A 24489-nucleotide genomic window follows, 5' to 3' on the forward strand; every position below is an offset into this window, starting at 1 on the left:
TCCCGGAAGAGAAGCGGACTTGGAGAAGAGGAGAAAGAGGTGCCGCATATTGGGGGGGTTATTTTGGGGGGGAGAAGGATTTGCTTTCCCTCTCCCTGAATCTACAAACAGGGCAGCTAGGAAAGGAGGCGGGAGGATTGCGGGGGGGGGTGCAAAGAAAGCAGGGAGGGGGCCTGCCCTTTCTCTGTAGAAATCATGGAGGGGGGGGCTGGATGCAGGCCATCCTGTTGCAAAGCGGGGTCCCCCTCCCCCAACAGGGTTTGCATTGCAAGATCCTTTTCGAAGCGCAGAGATCAAGCCAGGCTCCCATGGTGGGGGGACTCTGTGGGGGGGGGGAGGCACTTGAGACGAACCACAAAAGAGTGCCCCCCCAGGGGAACTTAATTACAAAGGGATTTGCAGCCCCACCCTGTGCATGTTGACTCAGCAGTCAGTCCTTCTCCTTTCAAAGGGGGGGGGCAGCCCCATTCCACCTAGTGATGCTCCTCTCTGCTTAACACCCTCCATCTCCCTTCTCACTGCTGCCCCCCCCCCCATCGTGCCTCCTGCGTCAGGGAGCTGGTCTGGGCGGGAGGGGGGGCTGAGCTCCTCCAGGACCCTGATCTGCTCCCCCCTCCGAAATCTGCTGCTGAAGCCCCTGCCTCAGTGGGGCGGAGATGGGGGGGCAAGCAGGGGAGAGGAAGTCTGTTTTGGTGCAGTGGAAGCAGCTGGAGATTTGGGGGGGGGGGTGAGAGAAGTGAACAATGTCAAGGGAAATCGGCCTCCGGAGCTTCCTGAGTAAGAAAGAGGCTGATGGGAGAAGGAAGCAAAAAGAAACCAGAATTTACTTCTTGGGAAGGGGGAGGCCCCCCAGCTAGTCTTGGGGAATGAAACTGATCCCCCCCCCCTTGCAGATTTTGATGCTCTTTCTTTCCAAAAAGAGGCGTCTCCAGACATCCTCTTGGGACTTTGTCGGGAAGGAGAGTCAAAGGTCCCAGGGGTGGGAGATCTGGCCTGTCTTGCAGGGTTGGCCCAGCGCAGAGGTGCTGAGGGACTTTCTCTGCCTTTTCTGGCAGCCTCACTCCTGCCTGGCCTTGTCCCCATCCAGGTTGCCAGGAGGGTCTTCTAACACTAAAGGTCTTCTAAAGCCCACCACCTGGGCAATGCTTACACAAGAACCCTGCAAGGTGGGCCAGGATGACAGCCTGTTCTGTGTTTGGAACAGGGGTGGAGACCATTATCCAGCCTGAGGGCCATTTTCGCTCCTGAGCAGCCTTCCAGGGGCCACTTTCCATTGATGGGCGAGGCAGAGGACAGAGTTGGTCGGGCTATGGGGCTGACTCTGAGCTTTGTCCAGGAGCTGCCTGCCTTCCAGGGATTTTTCCCAGCCCCACAGAAAAACCTCAGGAGGCAGCTGAGAAGTGTTGGAAAGAGGGTGTGGCGCTGGGGAAGTTCCTGAGGGCCAGAGAGAGAAAGAGAGAGGTGACTTGAGGGCCAATTCAGCCCCTGGGTGTGAGGTTCCCCACCCTGCAGTTTGGGTGCTGGGCTTCCACCAGGGAGACCCAGTCTCCCATCCCCCTGCTCAGGAGGGGTGCCCTGTGCCCAGTTTGGACCCCCTGATTATTTCTCCTCCTGTCCTTCCTTGCAGTGTAGGGAAGATAAAAGGGGGACAGAGAGAGAGAGAGAGAGAGAGAGAGAGAGAGGTTCCTAAGAGGAAGGACTAAGGGGCCATAAGCCACAGAACTTCATATCTCTGTCCCCTAAGCTACAATCCATGTTAGCGCATAGAGTGCTCTAAATATTTCCATCTACTCTTCCTGGGTGGCTGTTTGGGGGAAAGGAAAAGCGAGGTATTCAGAGGTACTGACCGTATGCTTTCTGTGAAGCTTCATTAAGAGTTTGGGATTTGATCCCAGAACTTTCCAAACCGAAGCTGAATGTCCCCTAAAGACTGAGGCAGCTTCTATTATTATAAAGTGCCTGTAGAAAGGATTACATCCTTCCAGTTCTCTGGCTTTGTAATTAGAATTTATGAGCATTAGTACCTTGGGTTAAGAACTTAATTCGTTCTGGAGGTCCATTCTTAACCTGAAACTTCTTAACCTGAGGTACGAATTTAGCTAATGGGGCCTCCCGCTGCTGCCGCGCCATTGCTGTGCAATATCTGTTCTCATCCTGAAGCAAAGTTCTAAACCCAAATTACTATTTCTGGGTTAGCGGAGTCTGTAACCTGAAGCATCTGTAACCCGAGGTACCACAGTATTTGTAATTTATAAAAGGTATGCTATCTGTGTAAATGTCTCCCACCCTAATTAAATCTGCCTTTCTTTGAACAGCCCTGAGACCTCCGGGTATAGGGCGGCATATAAATTCAATCAATTCTTATTATTATTATTTCGTCTTCATTTTTCTCCTAAAACGGCTGCTCCCTGCATTGAAGTGTATCGTGGCAACAGCTGAGAGAGTCCTGGAAGTGGCCTTGTTTCCGCCTCCTCCTCCGTCCTTTCCACTGGCAACGCAATGGCCTCCGAGACCGCCTCTGAACGGCCTCTTCTTAGATTTGGAGTGGAAAGAGGAGCCAGGCAGCTTCCTCAGGTAGGGAAAGAGCAACGGGAGCAGGGAGGAGGGAAGAGGCACAGATGGGACCACCCAGTCTCCCTCTGTGTTGAGTGGGGATGATGGGGATCTAAGAGTAGCTCTGTCTTCTTCCTCTTCCTCTTCTTCCTCTTCTTCCTCCTCTTCCAGGCCCTCTTGACCTTTGAGGAGGTGGCTGTGTTTTTCACGGAGGAGGAGTGGGCTCTGCTGGATCCAGGCCAACGAGCTCTGCACAAGGAAGTCATGGAGGAGAATTATGAGATGGTGGCCTCTCTAGGTAAGGGCAGATTTTTATCCCTCTTGGCTGCTAAATATTGAAAGAGTAAATCTCCTATTTGAGCCATTTATTCATTCCGTGTCTTCTTCTTTGGCAAATCCTCGTAGACGAATAAGATTGTCTTCCATGAACACGGTCTTAACAGTGTGTCCATAAGTGACTGTGGAGTCCAATTCTGGATCCACACATCCTTCGGCAGTGGGGACATAGGTTTCCCAGAGGGAGTTAATCACAGTGAGGGTTTGCCAAACGTGCTTTCCTCTTAGCTTGTTTCTCCTTTTCGTCTTGAGCTTGTGCTTCTTCAAAGTCCATTATGCCTTGGTAAAGGCTTTTCTCCAATTGGAGCACTCGCATGCCAGTTTTTCCAATTTTCTGTGCTTGTACTTCGCGGGTGGCGCCGTGGGTAAAAGCCTCAGCGCTAGGGCTTGCCGATCAAAAGGTCGGCGGTTCGAATCCCCGCGGCGGGGTGCGCTCCCGCTGCTCGGTCCCAGCGCCTGCCAACCTAGCAGTTCGAAAGCACCCCCGGGTGCAAGTAGATAAATAGGTACCGCTTACCAGCGGGAAGGTAAACGGCGTTCCGTGTGCTGCGCTGGCTCGCCAGATGCAGCTTTGTCACGCTGGCCACGTGACCCGGAAGTGTCTCCGGACAGCACTGGCCCCCGGCCTCTTGAGTGAGATGGGCGCACAAACCCCAGAGTCTGTCAAGACTGGCCCGTTCGGGCAGGGGTACCTTTACCTTTACTTCATGTATTTAGATTTGCCTTCAGAGCATTTTGAAACCTCTTTTGTTGTCCATCGATATTTCCCTTTCCATTCTTAAGTTGGGAATAGAGTAGTTGCTTTGGATGATGATAATCAGGCATCTGAACAACATGACCAGTCCAACGAAGTTGATGTTGAAGATTGTAGTTTATAGTAATTCTGTACTTTTGTCAGTAGGTAACTTTTCATAAGCTGAAATTGTGGTATGAATTTCCCCCTAAAACCTATGTAAAATCTACAGGGAGACTGACAGGTTAATAATGGTGGCATGAGGTTTGCTGGTCAGTGTCATTTATCAACTTTTAATGGGCCACCAGATACTTTGCTGTCTTTGCTTCAAAAGATTAATACTTTTGTATATTTTTATAGTCACATATACATAAACAACATGTCAGGGCTGCTACCCAGTCCCAGCTCACATAGGACCACGTTAGCCAGCGTTCACGTTAAAAGAGTCTTTATTGGGTTACAGGTTCCATTTTCGAACTGCAATATGCAGCCCTACGTCTTCTATGTCAGACCGGCGAAGACCCGTCTGAGTCTCCGCCTCTAGCACACCAGCTTAATACCCTAGCCTTGCTCCACCTCCTGCGCCTTTCCCTCCGTCTCTGGGTCCTTCTGCCCCCCGGGGTCTCTTCCTTCCTACTCTCTTCTGACGCGGACCCCCCGGACCCTTCCGCCTCCTTGCGGCGGGCTTTGGGACCTGGCTCACTCTCCGGGCTGCTCACTGCGCCAGCTTCCGCTGCATTTGAACTTGGCGCGCGCGCCCAACTTTCTACCTTCCTCTTGACCGTTTCGTCGCTCCCTGAGGTGGGCGTGACTACTCCTGACTCATGCCCTCCCTCCTGCTGAAAGCCTCCGGAACCCGATGTCTGGTCCCCTTTCTCCCCGCTGCTCCCAGCTGGGCACGTGGGTCCCGATCTCCAGCTGCTGCTCTCTGATCCCTCTCTGGCCCCTTCTTCCTGGGGTGTCCCCCTGCTTTCCCCCCTTGCTCTGACCGCTGGCGCTCCCTTCTGGGAATCCTCGGACTCACTGGACAGGCTCGGTGGTCTCGGGTCGTCATCCCCACTCATCCTTCCTTCGTATTCCTCCCCCTCGCTCTCTGTCTCCTCCCTTCTCTGCGTCTCTGCTCCTGAACCCCTGACACAACACTTCTGTTTTACTTATTCCACATAGCAGGGACTCTGATACTCAAGTCTGAGCTCATCTCCTCGTTTGGAACAGAAAAATACAGGGATGTTGTCCTGGACCAATTCAGAGTACATACTCCCACTTTGCTGTGAGGCTGTACTTTTGTATGTCTCCTTTCAGTGTGTACAAATATAAAAAGAGCCCTTTTGGATCAGAACAAAGGCCAATCTTTGCCAGCATCCTGGTGCAGGTTTAGGTGATGTGTACAGCTGGTTGGAATGTATCAGCAAGATATTACCGATCAAGGAGGAAAGAAAAAACAGTATAGCATTTTCACAGGAGGGGGAAGATGGAGAAAGGTGTCCCTCCAGATTTGGCTGCACTACAATTCCCGCCATCCCTGGTCATTGGCCATCTTTACTTGGGTTGATGAGTCCAACCACATCTTGACGGCCATAGATGCCTCATCTCAGCATAGAAGGTTTCTCTTGGTGCTCAGTGGGAGTTGAAGGTTCAGGTAGGTAGCCAGACGAAATATATATTAAAAATTTTTAAAAAATTGTCCAGTAGCACCTTAGAGACCAACTAAGTTTGTTCTTGGTATGGGAGTTGAATACTAGATACTAGAATACTGGATACTAAGGGTTCTTGAGACTATTTTCAGGTTCCCCCCCCTTTCCTAAAAATGTGGTACATAGGAGAGGGAGGGATGCTGGAGGTGTTAAAAGAAGGGAAAGTGCTACTGGACATTTTTTTAATTTTTTTTAATATATATTTCGTCTGCGTCAGACCAACATGGCTACCTACCTGAACCTTCAACTCCCACTGAGCACCAAGAGAAAACTTCTGTGCTGAGGTGAGGCATGTATGGCCCTCCAGATGTGGTCTTGTTGCGTGTTAAGTTCTCTTGCTCGAATACCTAACAATATTTTCTTATCCCCCACTTTAAACCAGGTGAAGAAGAAGGCAATCAGAATTTTGAGGGGCCATCTGTAAAGTACTTAAGTGTGAGTGAACACCTTAGCACACATCTACAAACTAATACAGGAGAGAAACCTTTTAAATGCATGGAGTGCGGAAAGAGCTTCAGTAAAAATGGAAACCTTACTGTACATAAACAAATTCACACAGGGAACAAACCATTTAGATGTATGGAGTGTGGAAAGAGCTTCAGCCTGTGTTCACACCTTACTATACATCTACGAACTCACACAGGGGAGAAACCTTTTAAATGTATGGAGTGCGGAAAGAGCTTCAGTGAGAGTGGAAAACTTACTGTACATCAACGAACTCACAGCGGGGAGAAACCCTTTAATTGTATGGAGTGCGGAAAGAGCTTTAGTGCAAGTGGAACTCTTAGAAGACATCAGCGGATTCACACTGGGGAGAAACCATTTAAATGTATGCAGTGTGGGAAGGGCTTCAGTCAGAGTGGAATCCTTTCTAGACATCAACGAACTCACACGGGTGAGAAACCATATAAGTGTATGGTTTGTGGAAAGTGCTTCAGTGCAAGTGGAAGCCTTACTCTGCATCAGGGTACTCATACAGGAGAGAAACCATATAAATGTTTGGAGTGTGGAAAGAGCTTCATTTGTAGTGGGAGACTCACTGTGCACCAACAAAGTCACACTGGGGAGAAACCATTTAAATGTATTTGTGGGAAGGGTTTCAGTCAGAGTGGAGCTCTTGCAGTACATCAACGAACTCATACAGGGCAGAAACCATTTAGATGTATGGAGTGTGGAAAGAACTTCAGACTGTCTTCACACCTTACTACACATCACCGAACTCACACAGGGGAGAAACCTTTTAAGTGTATGGAGTGCGGAAAGAGCTTCAGTGAGAGTGGAACTCTTAGAATACATCAACGGATTCACACTGGGGAGAAACCATTTAAATGTATAGAGTGTGGACAGAGCTTCAGTCACAATGGAACACTTACTAAACATCAACGAACTCACACGGGTGAGAAACCATATAAGTGTATGGTTTGTGGAAAGAGCTTCAGTCAGGGGGGAGATCTTGCAACACATGTACGAACTCACACTGGTGAGTTACCATTTAAATGTATGAGGTGTGGGAAGGGCTTCAGTCGTAGTGGAAATCTTAGAATACATCAACGGACTCACTCAGGGGAGAAACCATTTAGATGTATGGAGTGTGGAAAGAGATTCAGTTGTAGTGGAAATCTTAGAATTCATCAACGAACTCACACAGGGGAGAAACCATTTAAATGTAAGGAGTGTGGAAAGAGCTTCAGACGGTGTTCACAAATTACTATACATTGGAGAACTCACACAGGGGAGAAACCGTATATGTGTACGGATTGTGGGAGGTGCTTCAGTGAGAATGGATCTCTTAGAAGACATCAACAAACTCATACAGGGGAGAAAACATTTAAATGTATGGATTGTGGGAAGTGCTTCAATGGGAATGGAAGTCTTAGAAGACATCAAAGATCTCACAGAGAAGCAACTGTTTAAATGGAATGGAGTGTGGAAAATATTTCAATTATAATGGCCTTCTTAATAAGCAACCACAGACTGTTATGGGGGAGAAACCATTTCGGTTTTTTGGAGTTTGCCATGTTTTTCCCATAGGGTTCACTTTGTCCCTCATATCAGCAAACTCATATAAGGGGGGAATTCATTGTAAATTTATGGAGTGTATTTGATGTTCTGGTGTTTGTATGGAAAGCTGTACATACATGTATTAAAGCAAATAAAATGTCTCATAATAGTAAGTATGATGAAAGATATAATGTACTGTAAGGTATGTGCAGAATGTGACCCTGGAGTACTCATTGTGAGTGAACATGTCCTGAGACTCGGTTGATATTTGGTCTTTGGCAGACATAGTTGGGAATGGAGAATTGTGAAAAGTAGAGCACGACAGTCGTGTTTAGGAAGCAGGATTGGCTCTGGAATCATAGTAGTGTGGAGCTGAAAGGGACTCCAAGGGTCAAGTCCAACTCCTTGTTATAAGAACAGCAGCATAAATCACATTTTTATACTTGCAATAAAGGAACAATGAAAACACAGAAAGACTGGAAAGTAATCCTTAAACTATCCTACATTGTTTGTATTTTATAAATTCATTGTTTTACCTTACCTTCTCATTCATGGCTTCATTAACAGCAAAGGGGGTAAAATCCCAAATGGCAGCTGGAATAAAGAAGGTGCTGAGGGGAAGAACCAATATGGGGAGGGAAGGTGGCACAGGGAAATGTGGGCATTGCCAGTGGTTTCAGGAGCGTCATTTTCCTGTGGAGAGAGGAATCTCTGTGCCCACGTAATTGGTCCATCTTTCAGAAATCTGTAGAAAGAGCTATCAGTATAGGAGGCCAAAAGCAGAGCTCATCTGGAGCAGGGGTCCTCAAACTTTTTAAACAGGGAGCCGGTTCACTGTTCCTCAGCCACTGTTGCGGGCTGGATTATAATTTGACGGGGGGGGGGGAATGAATGAATTCCTATGCACACTGCACATATTTTATTTGTAGTGCACAGAAAACCAGGAAAAACAATACAATATTTAAAATGAAAAATGATTTTAATCAACGTCAACTTATAAGTATTCCAATGGGAAGTATGGACCTGGTTTTGGCTAATGAGATGCTCAATATCTGGTTCCATATTTGTTGCTGCTAGTCATAGCAAGTGATGCAAGTGTTCATCAGTTAGTCTGGATCTGGTTTGAGATTTCAGATGTTTCATTCGGGGGGAAATCTGTTCACAGACATAGCTGCTGCCAAAGATGGTTGCAATTTTGAGTGCATGGCTCCTGGGATTTAAGATATGTCTCAGAGGGGAGAGCTGCATTGAAATTAGTGAGGCTGCTTGATTTGAATGCGTTTTTCATAGAGTCACAGTTCTGTAGTTCGGCCATTTCCATTTGGGAAATCGGATCAACAATTTCAATGTCTACAGAAAATGGGTTCCGGGAAAGCTCTATGCTCTCTTCATGGAGGTGAAGCTCTTTAATTCTAATTTGAAACTCCTTTTGCAACATTTCTAGTAAATCCACACGTTTTGTGTGGGAATGCAACTGCTGGTTTTTCCGCCAGCAGGTTTTGAGTTGTGGGGAGATGGCAGAAGTTTTCCTCCTTCAGTTGAGGAGGTCTAATTTTACTTGAAATGCTTTCACATGTGAAAACATATCACAGATGCGCTTCCCCTTTCCTTGAAGTTGAACATTGAAACTGTTGAGTAGCTCTGTTACATGTGTCAGAAAGGCAAGGTGCCATTTCCATTCTGCATCTTTGAGCTTGGGGTGAGCTCCCGTTGCTCGGTCCCTGCTCCTGCCCACCTAGCAGTTCAAAAGCACACCAGTGCAAGTAGATAAATAGGTACCACTCCGGCGGGAAGGTAAACAGCATTTCCATGTGCTGCTCTGGTTTGCCAGAAGCGGCTTTGTCCTGCTGGCCACATGACCCGGAAGCTGTACGCCGTCTCCCTCGGCCAATAAAGCGAGATGAGCGCTGCAACCCCAGAGTCGGTCACAACTGGACCCTTAACCTTTACCTTTGCTTCTTTGTTTTTTGAAAGCATAAAAGCAGAAACCTGTGGAAGTAAGTCATTAAAATGTTTCAAAACTCTCCCTAGATCCATGAAGAAATAAAGAAAATACTAAGAATATCATACAGTAAAAGGCCAGAGGCATTCCTTTTAGGAATTTTAAATGATGATATTCCAAAAGACAAAACAATTTTTTTCTTATACACAACGTCTGCAGCAAAAATCCTGGTGGCTAAGTATTGGAATGGGAATCAGTTACCTACTAGGGGAGAGTGGTTATGTAAGCTTTCAGAATATTTAGAATTAGCCAAATTGACAGATATAATAAGACAAAAACCAAAAAGTGAAGTGAAAAAGGAATGGGAGTGTCTAAATGAATACCTTAAAAGTCAGGTTCGAGGACAGAAATCTGGCTGAGTCTGGAATAACCTTGTGAAGTGAAAGGATAAGAAAGGGATTTATATCTAGATGCTAGGATGCCATGTTGTTCATACTCTGCTGAGTTTGGTGCTCACAACTCACAGTTGTGGGTCCAGTGCACTTGGACCTGCTTTGCAGGAGTGGAAGGTCTCTGGAAGTGCTCTCCAGTCGCCTAGCCCAGTCGGGGCAGAACCAGTTGTTGAGCCCAGTCATTGGCATCAGCTCAAAGTTGTACTGACAGGCTGCAGAGCTGTGGGGCGGACCAGGGGTTGGGGTGGGCAAGCTGGCTCCCCTGGCTTGTGGTGGAGCTTCTTCCTCCCGTGGCACCTGTGGCGCCTTTGCAGCCGCTCTGTTCACAGGAGGAGCTGCTGCTGCTCCCCTCACTTCCTGCCCACTCAGTCAGTCCCCGCTGTGGCGTTCGTACGGAGCCCCCGGTCGTCTCACGGACTATTGACCCGTACACCACTAATCCGCTGCCACCAACCAGGTCTTCCCCGGTAAATCACTTAGTCTCAGTCAGGTTCTTAAGTTAACCAAGAAGAGTGTCGTTTATTGCAAACACAAATAAACTTTAGCTGCATTCCAAACGCTGTTATTCTTTGCCTTCTTAGTCTTATTTTATCCTGTCTCTAACTCTTCTACCTCCCCTCACACAAGAACCAACGGCATTTAACTGTCTCTCTATTTCCAACTGTCTGCCAACTGCCTTTCCCAACCAACCAACCAACTCAAACTAAAACCTGGGGCTAAGCCCTTTTATAAGCAGGTAGGCTCCGCCTCTGGCTGTTCTATTGGTCTACATATTAACCCTTTCTCTCCCCCTCTACAGACATTTTCAAATGAACGGGCAAATGCCACATCCGCACTTGAGGTAAAGCCGGTACAGTGGCTTCACGGCGGGGTTCTGCAATGGACGGGCAGGCTGGATCTAGGACCATGGTGGACTGGATGCAACCCGTCGGCTGTAGTTTGAGGACCCCTGATCTGGAGCTTCTCCCTCTGCCGGCATTTAGCATTTGCCCATGACCTGAAGCAGCCGCAGCAGGTGCTGCAAGCTGCCCACAGTTGGACTTCACCCCCAAAGGCCCCCTTCTCCTGAGCAGACAGGTGCCAACCAGGGTCTCTTTACCTGCTGAGGATTGACTGTTAGGCCCAGTCGTGGACGACTCTGGGGTTGTGGCGGGCATCTTGCTTTATTGGCCGAGGGAGCCGGTGTACAGCTTCCAGGTCATGTGGCCAGCATGACTCAGCCGCTTCTGGCATACCGGAGCAGCACACAGAAACACCGTTTACCTTCCCGCCGGAGCGGTACCTATTTATCTACTTGCACCTTGATGTGCTTTCAACCTGCTAGGTTGGCAAGAGCAATGGGAGCTCACCCCATCGGGATTTGAACTGCCGACCTTCTGATCGGCAGGCCCTAGGCTCCTATGTTTAACCCACAGCGCCACCCGCATCCCATGATAATGATTATCATGGCATTAAAATATCCTGTTCTTCAAGCAAAGGAAAGGGAGATTCTGTCAAATGCATCTTTTTTGGGAGAAACCTTAAATTAGACACTGGTTGTATACGAGGCCTTCTGATAGAGCATGTACGCCCAATGCATCAATCTCATCATTCGCACGATGGATATTAGGGTTGCAGGTGCCTCAGGCACCCTGCTCCGGCCACTGGCATTGCCCAACGGCCAGTCAGCTGGCTGCCAAGGAAAGGTATGAGGCGATTGCCTCCACCACGAGCCTCAGCCCTGGGCAGGCAGGCGAAGATGAGGCCCGTGGGCTCCTTTTGGGCTGCAGCTGCAGAGGGTACGCAAGAGAGACAATGACATCCCTCCTCCCTCTCCTGCCAGTTCCTATGGGAAAAAAACCACTCTCCCTCCTAGTTCTGCGTGGATGCTGAACTTTCCCAATCAGAAGCCGCGGGAGCCCCTTCGGACGTTCAGGTTCCAAAACAACGTTCGCAAACGGAACAGTCACTTCCGAGTTTGCGGCGTTCGCAAACAAAACGTCCGAGTTCCAGGGCATTCGGGATCCATGGTACGACTGTACAGTCATACCTCGGGTTACAGATACTAAATCACGCTTTGCGCATGCGCAGAAGCGCCGAATCGCATCCCGCGCGTGCAGACGCGTCGCTGCAGGTTGCAAACGCTGCGGGTTGCAAACATGCATCCCTCACGGATCACGTTCGCAACCCAAGTGGACATGGGATATTATACAATAATAGCACATCTTCCGTTCTTTTACTAAACTACTTATGGCATTCTAGCACTTTGGGAGAAACGTTCTCTCAATAAACGTCTATGTTCTGCTCTTGGCAGGAGGGTCCCATAATAATTGAGATGTGCATTTTGTTTTGTTTTGTTTTGTTTTTTTATGATATTTATTAAGGTTTCAAAAAAAAGATTACATAGATAAGAAGAAGAAAAGAAAGAGAAGAAAAAGTAGAAAATACAGATTAAAAAAAAAACACTTAAATACAAATGAATCTTTCCATGCCTTACATTTCATTTCCTTGCTTCCCTGACCTCCTCACACCTCCCTTTTTTGTATTCCAATTCAATTAGTTAAATCAGCAATTCCTTTCCCTCTTTGTTTTTGTCTTAATCCTTTAACTTAATATATTATAACTTTGGATTCTCACCTGTTAACAATCCATTTTTACATACACCTTTATAACATTGCTGCTAAAACTACTTAACTTCATTCTGACATCATTCTAACATTCATTAATTTTGCAGTATTTCTGTAAATAGTCTTTAAATTTCTTCCAATCTTCTTCCACCGACTCTTCTCCCTGGTCTCGGATTCTGCCAGTGCATTTTGTCTTGTTCTGCCTTTGTTGTGTTCTCAAGTGTCAAAGTTAGCTCTCTTCTGGTCCTTCGACATAAACACAGCAACCACCCCTCAAAATGCACCCCTGGTGTTAGGGCTTTCACTGAATGACCATGAGCAATATCCCAGGCAGCTAGGGGGTGACCCTCCCTGGAGAGAAATGCCCCATCTTGCCCATCTTTGGGGGTTTGGCTTTGGTCCTGCGGTCAAGGGTCTTGCTGCTCACTTGTTATGAAAGTTGCCTTTCGCAGGAAATCGAACCCATGAATTTCTCACTAAATAAACGGGAATATAGAGGTTGCCGGCTGGGAAGGGAATTTCTGTTTTGCAAGGAGGGGGAGGCGGATCTCCTGCCCCTGCCCCCTCCCTCTGGGTCAATGAGCTCCGCTTCCTAGAGAGGCAGGAAGGGGGGTTTTATGGGGGGGGAAGGCTATTTGGAGGGGAGGGGTCTCCATCCTCATTCCAGGAAGAGAAGCGGACTTGGAGAAGAGGAGAAAGAGGTGTCGCATATTGGGGGGTTATTTGGGGAGGGGGGGAGAAGGATTTGTTTTCCCTCTGCCTGAATCGACAAACAGGGCAGCTAGGAAAGGAGGCGGGAGGATTGCGGGGGGGGGGGTGCAAAGAAAGCAGGGAGGGGGCCTGCCCTTTCTCTGTAGAAATCATGGAGGGGGGGCTGGATGCAGGCCATCCTGTTGCAAAGTGGGGTCCCCCTCCCCCAACAGGGTTTGCATTGCAAGATCCTTTTCGAAGCGCAGAGATCAAGCCAGGCTCCCATGGTGGGGGGGGGGAGGGGGGCGAAGACATTTGAGACGAACCACAAAAGGGCGCCCCCCCCCAGTGGAACTTAATTAATTACAAAGGGATTTGCAGCCCCACCCTGTGCATGTTGACTCAGAAGTCAGTCCTTCTCCTTTCAAAGGGGGGGGCAGCCCCATTCCACCTCGTGATGCTCCTCTCTGCTTAACACCCTCCATCTCCCTTCTCACTGCTGCCCCCCCCCCATCGTGCCTCCTGCGTCAGGGAGCCGGGCTGGACGGCAGGGGGGGGGCTGAGCTCCTCCAGGACCCTGATCTGCCCCCCCCCTCCGAAATCTGCTGCTGAAGCCCCTGCCACAGTGGGTCGGAGATGGGGGGGGGCAAGCAGGGGAGAGGAAGTGGAAGCAGCTGGAGAACAGAGTCTCCTCTGGATTGGGGGAGAGGGGGGAGATTTCCAATTGGGTGGGGGGGTGAGAGATAGACAATGTCAAGGGAGCTTCCTGAGTAAGAAAGAGGCTGATGTGAGAAGGAAGCAAAAGAAACCAGAATTTACTTCTTGGGAAGGGGGCTGACCCCCAGCTAGTCTTGGGGAATGAAACTGATCCCCCCCCCCCCGCAGATTTTGATGCTCTTTCTTTCCAAAAAGAGGCTTCTCCAGACATCCTCTTGGGACTTTGTCGGAAAGGAGAATCAAAGCTCCCAGGGGTGGGAGATCTGGCCTGCCTTGCAGGATTGGCCCAGCGCAGAGGTGCTGAGGGACTTTCTCTGCCGGTGCTGCCAGCCTCGCTCCTGCCTGGCCTCGTCCCCATCCAGGTTGCCAGGAGGGTCTTATAACACTAAATGTCTTCTAAAGCCCACCACCTGGGCAATGCTCACACCAGAACCCTGCAAGGTGGGCCAGGATGACAGCCAGATTAATGGGCAGGGCCAGAGGACAAAGTGGGTGGGACTATGGGGCTGACTGAGCTTTGTCCAGGAGCTGCCTGCCTTCCAGGGATTTTTTCCTGCCACACAAAAGCCCCTCAAGAGGCAACTGGGAAGTGTTGGAAAGAGGGTGTGGCGCTGGGAAAATTCCTGAGGGCCAGAGAGAGAGAGAAAGAGAGAGGTGACTTGAGGGCCAATTCAGCCCCTGGGTCCGAGGTTCCCCACCCTGCAGTTTGGGTGCTGGGCTTCCACCAGGGAGACCCTGTCTCCCATCCCCCTGCTCAGGAGGGGTGCCCTGTGCCCTCTTTGGACCCCCTGATTATTTCTCCTCCTGTCCTTCCTCACAGTGTAGGGAAGATAAAAGGGGACACACACACAAACACACACACAGGTTCCTAAGAGGAAGGACTAGGGGGCCATAAGCCACAGAACTGTCGCGTATTCCACGCGGCGTTTTCAGCAAAACACTTAAGAGTTCCAGGTTTTTTCTGTGCAGTCCTTTTTTAATGTGAGCTATATACAGGCTATATACAAAAAGAAACAGTCCATACAGAGTACTTACAAACAAATACTCTCCACCACAGCACCACCACACTACTGCACAACCACCACACTACCCTGTTAAACAGGCGTTCCTTTTTAAAACAGGTGATAGCCAATTACACTAATCACACTCCTGCTGAGTCACTCTGACCCAGCAGAGTATTGCATCATCCTGTTGAAGCCTGCAGACTTATCCAGTATCCTGCGAATCCCAACAAGAACTTCCTATTTCTGTCCCCTAAACTACACTCCATGTTAGCGCATAGAGTGCTCTAAATATTTCCTCTCCCCTTGGATGGAGCTTCTTCACCCTGGTGCCCCCCCCCCCAGGTGTTGCTTTTCCTCTGACTGCAAATTCTGCCCATAGTTTAAGAGTTTCCCTTACTTTCTTTATTCTAAATGTATCAAAAGGTCAGAAACAGGTTTCCTGGGTGGCTGTTCGGGGGAAAGGAAAAGTGAGGTCTGCAGAGGTACTGACCGTAATGCTTTCTGTGAAGCTTCATTCAGAGTTTGGGATTTGATCCTAGAAGTTTACAAACCGAAGCTGAATGTTCCCTAAAAACTCATGCAGCTTATAGTATTATAAAGTTCCTGTAGAAAGAATTACATCCTTCCAGTTCACTGCCTGCACTCCCTTGAAGGGAACCACAGGAGAGCTGGTCCCTATTATGATAATCTCAAGTGTTCCAAAGCTTTCCAGTTTTGAGCAATGAGCTGATAATCAGCTACTAAAACAAAGGGAATGAATCCCTGATATCTCAAATCAGCATTTTCATCTATAAAAATGGTTAACATTCACAAAGTTGGGGTACATAGTACATTTGGTTTTCACTAACACTTGCTATATTTTTCATAATATGTGTTTGGATTTTGTATTTGTTATAGAATTTATGAGTATTACTTTATTAATATTGGTAATTATAATTTCTTTTTTTAAAAAATAATTTTTATTGGTTTTTACACATATTTTCCAGCATTTTGCATTTTATTACTATACTCTTTGCCATAAGTCCAAATCCTACATCAACTATTCTTAATCCTTTTCGCAGTAATCTGTAAAATTCCTTACAAAACTTCTTGTAACCCTACAAGTGATGTTAATTGGTTACAATTGTCTTTCAGATACATCATAAATTTCTTCCAGTCCTTCAGGAAAGTCTCGTCCTGCTGATTCCAAAGTTTCCCCGTTAGTCTCGCCAACTCAGCATAGTCCATCAATTTCATTTGCCACTCTTCTTTTGTTGGCATTTCCTCCTGATTCCATCGTTGGGCTAATAGTATTCTTGCTGCAGTGGTCGCATCTAAAAACAAGTTTTTATCATTCTTATAAATTTATGTACCTACAATATCAGGTAATAGAGCTTCTGGCTTTTTTCAAATGTATATTTTTTAAATTTTCATTGTAAATCATTTCCCAGAAGTGTTTTACTTTTTACCTTCCCACCACATATTGTAAAACATACCCTCTTTTCCCTTACATTTCCAACATTTATTATTATTTGTGTGGGGCTTTTTTGTACATCTTAGCTAGTTTCACTGGTGTTATATACCATCTGTACATCAGGTATTTGTAATTTCTAAAAGGTATGCTATCTGTGTAAATGTCTCCCACCCAAAATAAACCCTCCTTTCTGTGAACCGCCCTGAGACCTCCAGTTATAGGGTAGAATATAAATTCAATAGATTGTTGTTGTTGTTGTTGTTGTTGTTACCATCATCATCATTTCTGCATTGTTCTCCGTAAAGAGCTGCTCCCTACATTGAGTGCATCGTGGCAACAGCTGAGAGAGTCCCAGAAGTGGCCCAGTTTATGCCTCCTCCTCCGTCCTTTCCACTGGCAGCGCAATGGCCTCTGAGACCCCCTCTGAACGGCCTCTTCTTAAAGGTGGAGTGGAAAGAGGAGTCAGGCAGCTTCCTCAGGTAGGGAAAGAGCAACGGGAGCAGGTAGGAGGGAAGAGGCACAGATGGGACCACCCAGCCTCCCTCTGTGTTGAGTGGGGATGATGGGGATCTAAGAGAAGCTCTGTCTTCTTCCTCTTCTTCTTCCAGGCCCTCTTGACCTTTGAGGAGGTGGCTGTGTTTTTCACGGAGGAGGAGTGGGCACTGCTGGATCCTGGCCAACGAGCTCTGCACAAGGAAGTCATGGAGGAGAATTATGAGATGGTGGCCTCTCTAGGTAAGGGCATATTTTTATTCCTCCTGGCTGTTAGACGTTGAAGGTGTGAATCTGCTGTTTGAGCCATTTATTCATGTTGTGTTTTCTTCTTTGGCGACCCCTTGTAGCCGAGTAAGATTGTCTTCCATGAACGCGGTCTTAATGGTGTGTCCATAAGTGACTATAGAGGCCAATTCTAGATCCACACATCCTTCGGCAGTGGGGACATAGGTTAATTACGGTCAGCCTTTGCCAAACGTGCTTTCATCTTTGCTTGTTTCTCCCTCTTCTCCTGTGTTTGTCTTTCTTCAAAGTCCATGAAACCTTTTGTAAAGGCTATTATCCAATTGGAGCACTTACAGGACAGTGTTTCCCAATTTTCTGTGCTTATACTGCATTGTTTTAGATTTGGCTTGAGAGCATCTTGAAACCTCTTTTGTTGTCCCCCGGTATTTCACTTTCCATTCTTAAGTAGTAGTTGCTTTGGAAGAAGATAATCAGGCATCCGAACAACGTGACCAGTCCAACGCAGTTGATGTTGAATATGTAGTTTCTAGCAATGCTGTATATTTGTCGGTAGACAACTCTTCATAAGCCGATATTGTGGTATGAATTCACAAAAGACTCATCTTCTTTGGCGATCACTCGTAGCCGAGTAAGATTGTCTTCCATAAACACAGTTTTAACAATGAGTCCGTGACTGTGGAGGCCAATTCTGGATCCACACGTCTTTCCACAGCGGGGACATTGGTTTCCGGGCGGGAGTTGATCACAGTGTGGATTTGCCAAGCGTGCCTTCCTCTTAGCACATTTTTCCCTTGCATCCTGGGTTTGAGTGTCTTCAAAGCCCATGACACATTTGGTAAAGGCTGTTCTCCAATTGGAGCGCTCGCAGGCCAGTGTTTCCCAGTTGTCAGTGTTTACACTACATTTTTTTAGATTTGCCTTGAGACAGTATTTAGACCTCTTTTGTGGACCACCAGCATTACGCTTTCCATTTCTAAGTTCGGAATAGAGTAGTTGCTTTGGAAGACAATCATCAGGCATCCGCACAACACGACCACTCCAACGAAGTTGATGTTGAAGAATCATTGCTTCAACACTGGTAATCTTTGCTTCTTCTAGTACACTGATATTAGTCCTCCTATCTTCCCAATTTTTCGGAGACACCGTTGATGGAATCTTTCAATGAGTTGGAGATGGTGTTTATAAGTGGTCCATGTTTCACAAGCATATAGTAAGATTGGTAGTAAAATAGCTTTGTAAACAAGCATTTTGGTTTCTCTGCGAATGTCCCATGGAGGAGCCGGATGTTGTTCACAAATTTATCTGGGCAGCCAATTTTCAGAATGACAGTCCACAGAGCATTATGATTTACAGTGTCGAAAGCCTTAGTCAGGTCAATAAACACTATATACAGGGGTTGGTTTTGCTCTCTGCAGAGACTCATAGGATAATAATGATGGCATGAGGTTTACTGGTCCATGTCATTTAATAGTTTTTAATGGGCCACCAGATACTTTGCTGTTTACTTCACAAGATTAATATTTTTGAATATTTGTACAGTTACATATGACATAAACAACACTTCTATTTTACTTATTCCACATAGCAGGGACTCTGATACTCAAGTCTGAGCTCATCTCGTCATTTGGAACAGAAAAGTACACTGATGTTGTCCTGGAGAAATTGCGAGGTACATGCTTCCACTTGGCTGTGAGATTGTAACTTTCAATGTCTCCTTTCATGTGTAGGAATATTTAAAAAGCCGTTTTGGATCAGAACGAGGGCCCATCTTTTCCAGCATCCTGGTGCAGGTTACAGATCAAGGAGGAAGGAGAAAACTGAATACAGAGGTGCAGCATTTTCACAGGAGGGGGAAAGTGTCTCCCTCTCGATGTGGCTGCACTACAACTCCCATCATCCCTGGTCATTGGCCATCTTTGTTTGGGTTGATGGTACTTAGAGTCCAACCACATCTGGAGGGCCATAGATGTCTCACCTCATCAGAGAAGGTTTCTCTTGGTGCTCAGTGTTACATGAGAGTTGAAGGTAGAACTGGATACTAGGAGTTATTGAGGCAATTTTCAGATTTCCTTTCCTTTCCTATAAATTTGGTACATAGGAGAGGAAGGAATCCAGGAGATGTTAAAAGAATAGAAGGTGCTGATTGGTCTTGCTGTGTGTTCTCTTGTTCTGTTCCTTGAAATCCTAACAATATTTCCCTATCCCCCACTTTAAACCAGGTGATGGAGAAGGCAATCAGAATATTGAAGGGCCATCTGTAAAGTACTTCAGTGTGAGTGAACACCTTAGTACACATCTACAAACTAACACTGGGGAGAAACTCTTTAAATGTATGGAGTGTGGAAAGAGCTTCAGTGAAAGAGGAAAACTTACTGTACATCAACGAATTCACACAGGGGAGAAACCATTTAGATGTATGGAGTGTGGAAAAAGCTTCAGTGAAAGAGGGAAACTTACTGTACATCAACGAACTCATACAGGGGAGAAACCATATAAATGTATGGAGTGTGGAAAGAGCTTCAGGCGGTGTTCACATCTTACTAGACATCAACGGACTCACACAGGGGAGAAACCATATAAATGTATGGATTGTGGAAAGAGCTTCAGACAGTGTTCACACTTTACTAGACATCAACGAACTCACACAAGGGAGAAACAATTTAAATGTAAGGAGTGTGGAAAGAGCTTCACCAATAGTGGAGTGCTTAGAAATCATCAACTGACTCACACAGGGGAGAAACCCTTTAAATGTTTGGAGTGTGGAAAGAGCTTCAGTAAGTCTTCACAACTTATGATTCATCAACGAACTCACACAGGGGAGAAACCATTTAGATGTATGGAGTGTGGGAAGTGTTTCAGAGAAAGAGGAAACCTTACTAGACACCAACAAACTCACACAGGGGAGAAACCATTTAAATGTATGGAGTGTGGAAATAGCTTCAGTAAGTCTTCACAACTTACGATTCATCAACGAACTCACACGGGGGAGAAACCATTTAGATGTATAGAGTGTGGGAAGTGTTTCAGTCAGAGTGGAAGCCTTATTTTACATCAACGAATTCACACAGGGGAGAAACCATATAAATGTTTTGAGTGTGGGCAGAGCTTCATTTGTAGTGCAAAACTCACTGTGCACCAACGAAGTCACACAGGAGAGAAACCATTTGAATGTATGGATTGTGGGATGTGCTTCAGCCAGAGTGGAGTACTTATTGTACATCAACGTACTCACACTGGTGAGAAACCATTTAAATGTATGGAGTGTGGAAAGAGCTTCAGTCACAATGGAATACTTACTGTACATCAAAGAACTCACACAGGTGAGAAACCATTTAAATGTGTGGTGTGTGGGAAGTGCTTCAGTCAATGTTCACAGCTTACTTTACATCAACGAAGTCACACAGGGGAGAAACCATTTAAATGTATGGAATGTGGAAAGAGCTTCAGACACGGTTCACACCTTACTTTACATCTACGAACTCACACAGGGGAGAAACCATTTAAATGTATGGAATGTGGGAAAGTTTTCATTCAGAGTTCAGCTCTTACAACACATCTACGAATTCACACAGGGGAGAAACCATTTAGATGTATGGAGTGTGGGAAGAGCTTCAGTCGATGTTCACACCTTACTATACATCTTAGAACTCACACAGGGGAGAAACCATTTAAATGCTTGGAGTGTGGGAAGAGCTTCAGTAAGAGTGCAACTCTCAGAAAACATCAGCAAACTCACAGAGGAACAATGGTTTAAGTGGAAGGAGTGTTGAATGTGTTTCAATTATAATGGAGTTATTGATTAAGACATATGGACTCTCACAGGGGAGAACCCATTTGGATGTATGGAGTGTGCCAAGTTTTTCACACAGAGTTCACTTTGTGCTTCATGTCAACAAACCCATAGAGGGAAATATGAAGTACTGTGTTTGCTGCTCTGGTGTTTGTATGGAATGTTGTGCATATATGTATTAAAGCAATGGAGGTAATGTCTCATAATAGTAAGTGTAATGAAAGATACAATGTACTGTTAGTGCTGCAGAATGCTACTGTAGAGTGCTCATTGAAAGTGAACATGTGCTGAGAGTCTGTTGATGTTTGGTCTTTGAAGAGAGAATTGGGAATCCAGAGTTGGGGGAAATGGAGCACGACAGTGGTGTTTAGGAAGCAGGATTGGCTGTAGAATCCTAGAACTGTAGAGGTCAAGGGGAGTCCAACGATCTTCTAGTCCAACTCCCTGTTATAAGAACAGCAACATAAAACCCATACAGTGGTACCTCGGTTTACATACGCTTCAGGTTACATACGCTTCAGGTTACACACTCCGCTAACCCAGAAATAGTGCTTCAGGTTAAGAACTTTGTTGCAGGATAAGAACAGAAATTGGGCTCCAGAGGCGCGGCGGCAGCAGGAGGCCCCATTAGCTAAAGTGGTGCTTCAGGTTAAGAACAGTTTCAGGTTAAGAACGGAGCTCCGGAACGAATTAAGTACTTAACCCGAGGTACCACTGTATATTCAAACGTTTTGGCTGTGATATTCCTTAATTACTATCCACTCATTATTACCTTCTTGTGTTGAGTTTCCTCTCACGGCTCCCATTCTCCTTACTAATTGTAAGTACCCTATCAATTTGGCTTGCCACTCAATCTTTGAAGGGATGGTTTCGCTTTTCCAGTTTCTTGCTATTAGAATCCGTGTTGCAGTTGTTGCATACATGAATAATGGTCTAAATGTCTTAATTTCTGCTGTCATGATACCTATTAGAAATGCCCCGGGTCTTTTAGGGAATGAGATCTTAAAACATTTCTTTAACTCATTATAAACGATGTCCCCAGTGTGGTGTAGTGGTTAAGAGCCGTAGTCATGTAATCTGGGAAACCGGGTTCGCGTCTCCGCTCCTCCATCTGCAGCTGCTGGGTGACCTTGGGCCAGTCACACTTCTGTGAAGTCTCTCAGCCCCACTCACCTCACAGAGTGTTTGTTGTGGGGGAGGAAGGGAAAGGAGAATGTTAGCCGCTTTGAGACTCCTGAAGGGAAGTGAAAGGCGGGATATCAAATCCAAACTCTTCTTCTTCTTCTTTGATCTTTTCACATTCCCACCAAATATGCATATATGTTCCAATTCCTTTCTTACATCTCCAGCATAACTCTGACCTGTTCTTGTACATTTTGGCTAGTTTTGCTGGTGTCAAATGCCATCTATATAACATTTTCATGACGTTTTCTCTTAGGTTCATGCATACTGTAAATTTGATATCCACTCTCCACAGTTTTCCCCACTGATTCATGGATATGTTGTATCCTAAGTCTTGGGCCCAACATATCATAGATCCTTTCACTTCCTCTTCCTTTACCTCCCAATCCAGAAGGAGGTTATAAATTTTTGTAATATAGTTACTCTTAGATTAGAGGAGCTCCTTTTCAAATTTAGAAGTTTTATTTGCAAATCCTTTTCCTTTGCCTATAATACTAAATCTTTCCTTCAGTTGAAAGTATTGTAGCCAATCTGTTAAATATAGTTTAATTTTTCCAAATTCTTTCAGCTTTAATTTGTTGTTATTCTCTTCCAGAATCATTCTATACCTTGCCCGATCTCCTTGCATATTCTTTCTTTATTTTTTACAGCTATGGCTTCCAGTGGGGAGGTCAACCAAGGGGGTCTTGAGTTCCAGAAGGTCTTTATATTTATTCCATATCTTATATAATGATTTACTTACTATATGATTCAAAAAACCCCTGCGGACCTTCACCTTCTCGTATATCATATTTGCGTGCCATCCCAATGATTGTCATAGCTCTCTAGATCAAGTAGTCTTTCAAGACTATCCAATCTTGGATCCACACTAAGCCGGCTCCGCATGATACAATTCCAAATCAGGCAAAGCAAATCCTCCTTTCTCCTTTTAGTCTATGAAAATTTGGTGTTTGATTCTTGGGTTTCTTGCCATTCCAAATGAATCTTGCTATATCCTTTTTCCAATTTTTAAAGCAGTTTATACCATCCAAAATTGGGGTGGTTTGGAACAAAAACATCAACTTAGGCAAAACACTCATTTTAATTACAGAAATTTTGCTCTAAAAGGAGAGATGGAGCCTACTCCAGATTTCCAGGTCCCTCTTAATCTCCTTCCATAGTTTAACGTAATTATCTTGATATAGATTAATACATTTATTTGATAGCCAAATTCCCAGATATTTTACTTTTTGCTTAATTTGTAAGCCAGTAATTTCCTGTAATTCCAATTTTTCCTCTGAACTCATATTTTTAACTACTAAATTGTTTTTCTTTTTATTAATTTTGATTCCTGCCAGTTGTCCAAATTCATTAATTATCTCTGTTGCCAATGGGATACCTTCTTTGGGGTTTCTGATTGTCACTATCACATCATCCGCATATGCTCCTATTTTGTATGTTTTTTCTCCAATCCTGATACCTTTTATTCTTTCTTCTTTCCTCTGTTCATTCAGCAAGGTTTCCAGCACTAGTATGAATAAAAGGGGGGATAGGGGGCACCCTTGTCTTGTTCATTTCCTAATTTCAATGCTATCTGTGATATTGCCATTGATTATTAGTTTCACTCCTTGTGAAACCTTTTTCTGCAGCCCATTAAGTTTATCTATTTTTTTCATAAAGACCCATGAGATATTATCAAATGCCTTTTCGGTGTGTATGAGCAACATGGCTGCTTGTTTTTCATTTTTGAACTCCAGATATTCTGATATATTGATGATGTTCCTGGTATTATGTTGAATCTGGTGTTCTGGAAGGAATCCTACCTGGTTTGGAGGAATTATATCTTTTAGTACATTTTTCATGTTCCAGTACATGTTCCAGCCTCTGTATTCCTTTCCTCATCTCTTTCTTCATTTCTAATAAAATTGATGTTAAATCAGACTTCGTGTCCCCTTCTGCAATTGATCCTTTTATCTGACTTGGTGTTGTAGTTGGGCCTGGAGGTGGTTTTTCTGCCAGTATTAGCCGTAGTTTTGTCCGCAACAATAGAAGCAGACACAAAAAAGCGTATCTATATATACCCTTTCCCTCCCTTCTCCCACTGTTCTCTCCCTTCCCTACTTCCTTTCAAATATTCAGAATACAAAGTAACAAATAAAAAATAAAGTTCCAATTATTATTTAAGATATTCAGAATAACTAAACGATTTTTAACAATTTTCAACAATTACATTTATGTATTAAGTTTCAATTTTTGATTTCTGTATAGAGAGGAGAAAAAGCAAAAGGGAGGAAGGAGAGAAAGAATCATAGAATCATAGAGTTGGAAGAGACCACAAGGGCCATCGAGTCCAACCCCCTGCCAAGCAGGAAACACCATCAGAGCACTCCTGACATATGGTTGTCAAGCCTCTGCTTAAAGACCTCCAAAGTAGGAGACTCCACCACACTCCTTGGCAGCAAATTCCACTGTCGAACAGCTCTTACTGTCAGGAAGTTCTTCCTAATGTTTAGGTGGAATCTTCTTTCTTGTAGTTTGGATCCATTGCTCCGTGTCCGCTTCTCTGGAGCAGCAGAAAACAACCTTTCTCCCTCCTCCATGTGACATCCTTTTATA

At 45.5% G+C, this 24489-nt stretch overlaps 2 protein-coding genes across 8 annotated transcripts; both read left to right on the forward strand.

Annotated features, from left to right (window-relative positions):
• The first annotated feature begins 191 nt into the window (after positions 1-191).
• Positions 192-20908, forward strand: LOC309525780 (uncharacterized protein). 7 transcript variants are annotated; one of them, XM_082211323.1, is made up of 7 exons: positions 192-1806; positions 15042-15210; positions 15863-16092; positions 16487-16660; positions 16790-16916; positions 18508-18591; positions 19142-20908. In XM_082211323.1, exons 4-7 carry the CDS (start codon positions 16586-16588, stop codon positions 20674-20676), a joined length of 1821 nt encoding a protein of 606 aa, XP_082067449.1. In that variant the 5' UTR covers positions 192-1806; positions 15042-15210; positions 15863-16092; positions 16487-16585; the 3' UTR covers positions 20677-20908. The 7 variants fall into 7 exon arrangements, with proteins under 7 accessions (XP_082067449.1, XP_082067450.1, XP_082067452.1 ...); XM_082211324.1 differs by lacking the exon at positions 15042-15210 and having other exon boundaries at positions 192-1839; XM_082211325.1 differs by lacking the exons at positions 192-1806; positions 15042-15210 and adding an exon at positions 12947-13018.
• LOC309525788 (uncharacterized protein) lies at positions 2377-7791 on the forward strand. The gene is made up of 3 exons (XM_082211347.1): positions 2377-2574; positions 2725-2851; positions 5699-7791. Exons 1-3 carry the CDS (start codon positions 2500-2502, stop codon positions 7228-7230), a joined length of 1734 nt encoding a protein of 577 aa, XP_082067473.1. The 5' UTR covers positions 2377-2499; the 3' UTR covers positions 7231-7791.
• Positions 20909-24489: the final 3581 nt, after the last annotated feature.

This window comes from Podarcis vaucheri (assembly GCF_965113315.1).
Source record: "Podarcis vaucheri genome assembly, chromosome: 2".
NCBI classification, from domain to species: Eukaryota; Metazoa; Chordata; class Lepidosauria; order Squamata; family Lacertidae; genus Podarcis; species Podarcis vaucheri.

Bases quoted from the DNA above. Each gene is read 5' to 3' on its own strand.
- LOC309525788 (XM_082211347.1), top strand. From the start codon at position 2,500: ATGGCCTCCGAGACCGCCTCTGAACGGCCTCTTCTTAGATTTGGAGTG. The intron at 2,575-2,724 runs GTAGGGAAAGAG...CTCCTCTTCCAG, and splicing joins GAGCCAGGCAGCTTCCTCAG to GCCCTCTTGACCTTTGAGGA. The intron at 2,852-5,698 runs GTAAGGGCAGAT...ACTTTAAACCAG, and splicing joins TGAGATGGTGGCCTCTCTAG to GTGAAGAAGAAGGCAATCAG.
- LOC309525780 (XM_082211324.1), top strand. From the start codon at position 16,586: ATGGCCTCTGAGACCCCCTCTGAACGGCCTCTTCTTAAAGGTGGAGTG. The intron at 16,661-16,789 runs GTAGGGAAAGAG...TTCTTCTTCCAG, and splicing joins GAGTCAGGCAGCTTCCTCAG to GCCCTCTTGACCTTTGAGGA. The intron at 18,592-19,141 runs GTACATGCTTCC...ACTTTAAACCAG, and splicing joins TGTCCTGGAGAAATTGCGAG to GTGATGGAGAAGGCAATCAG.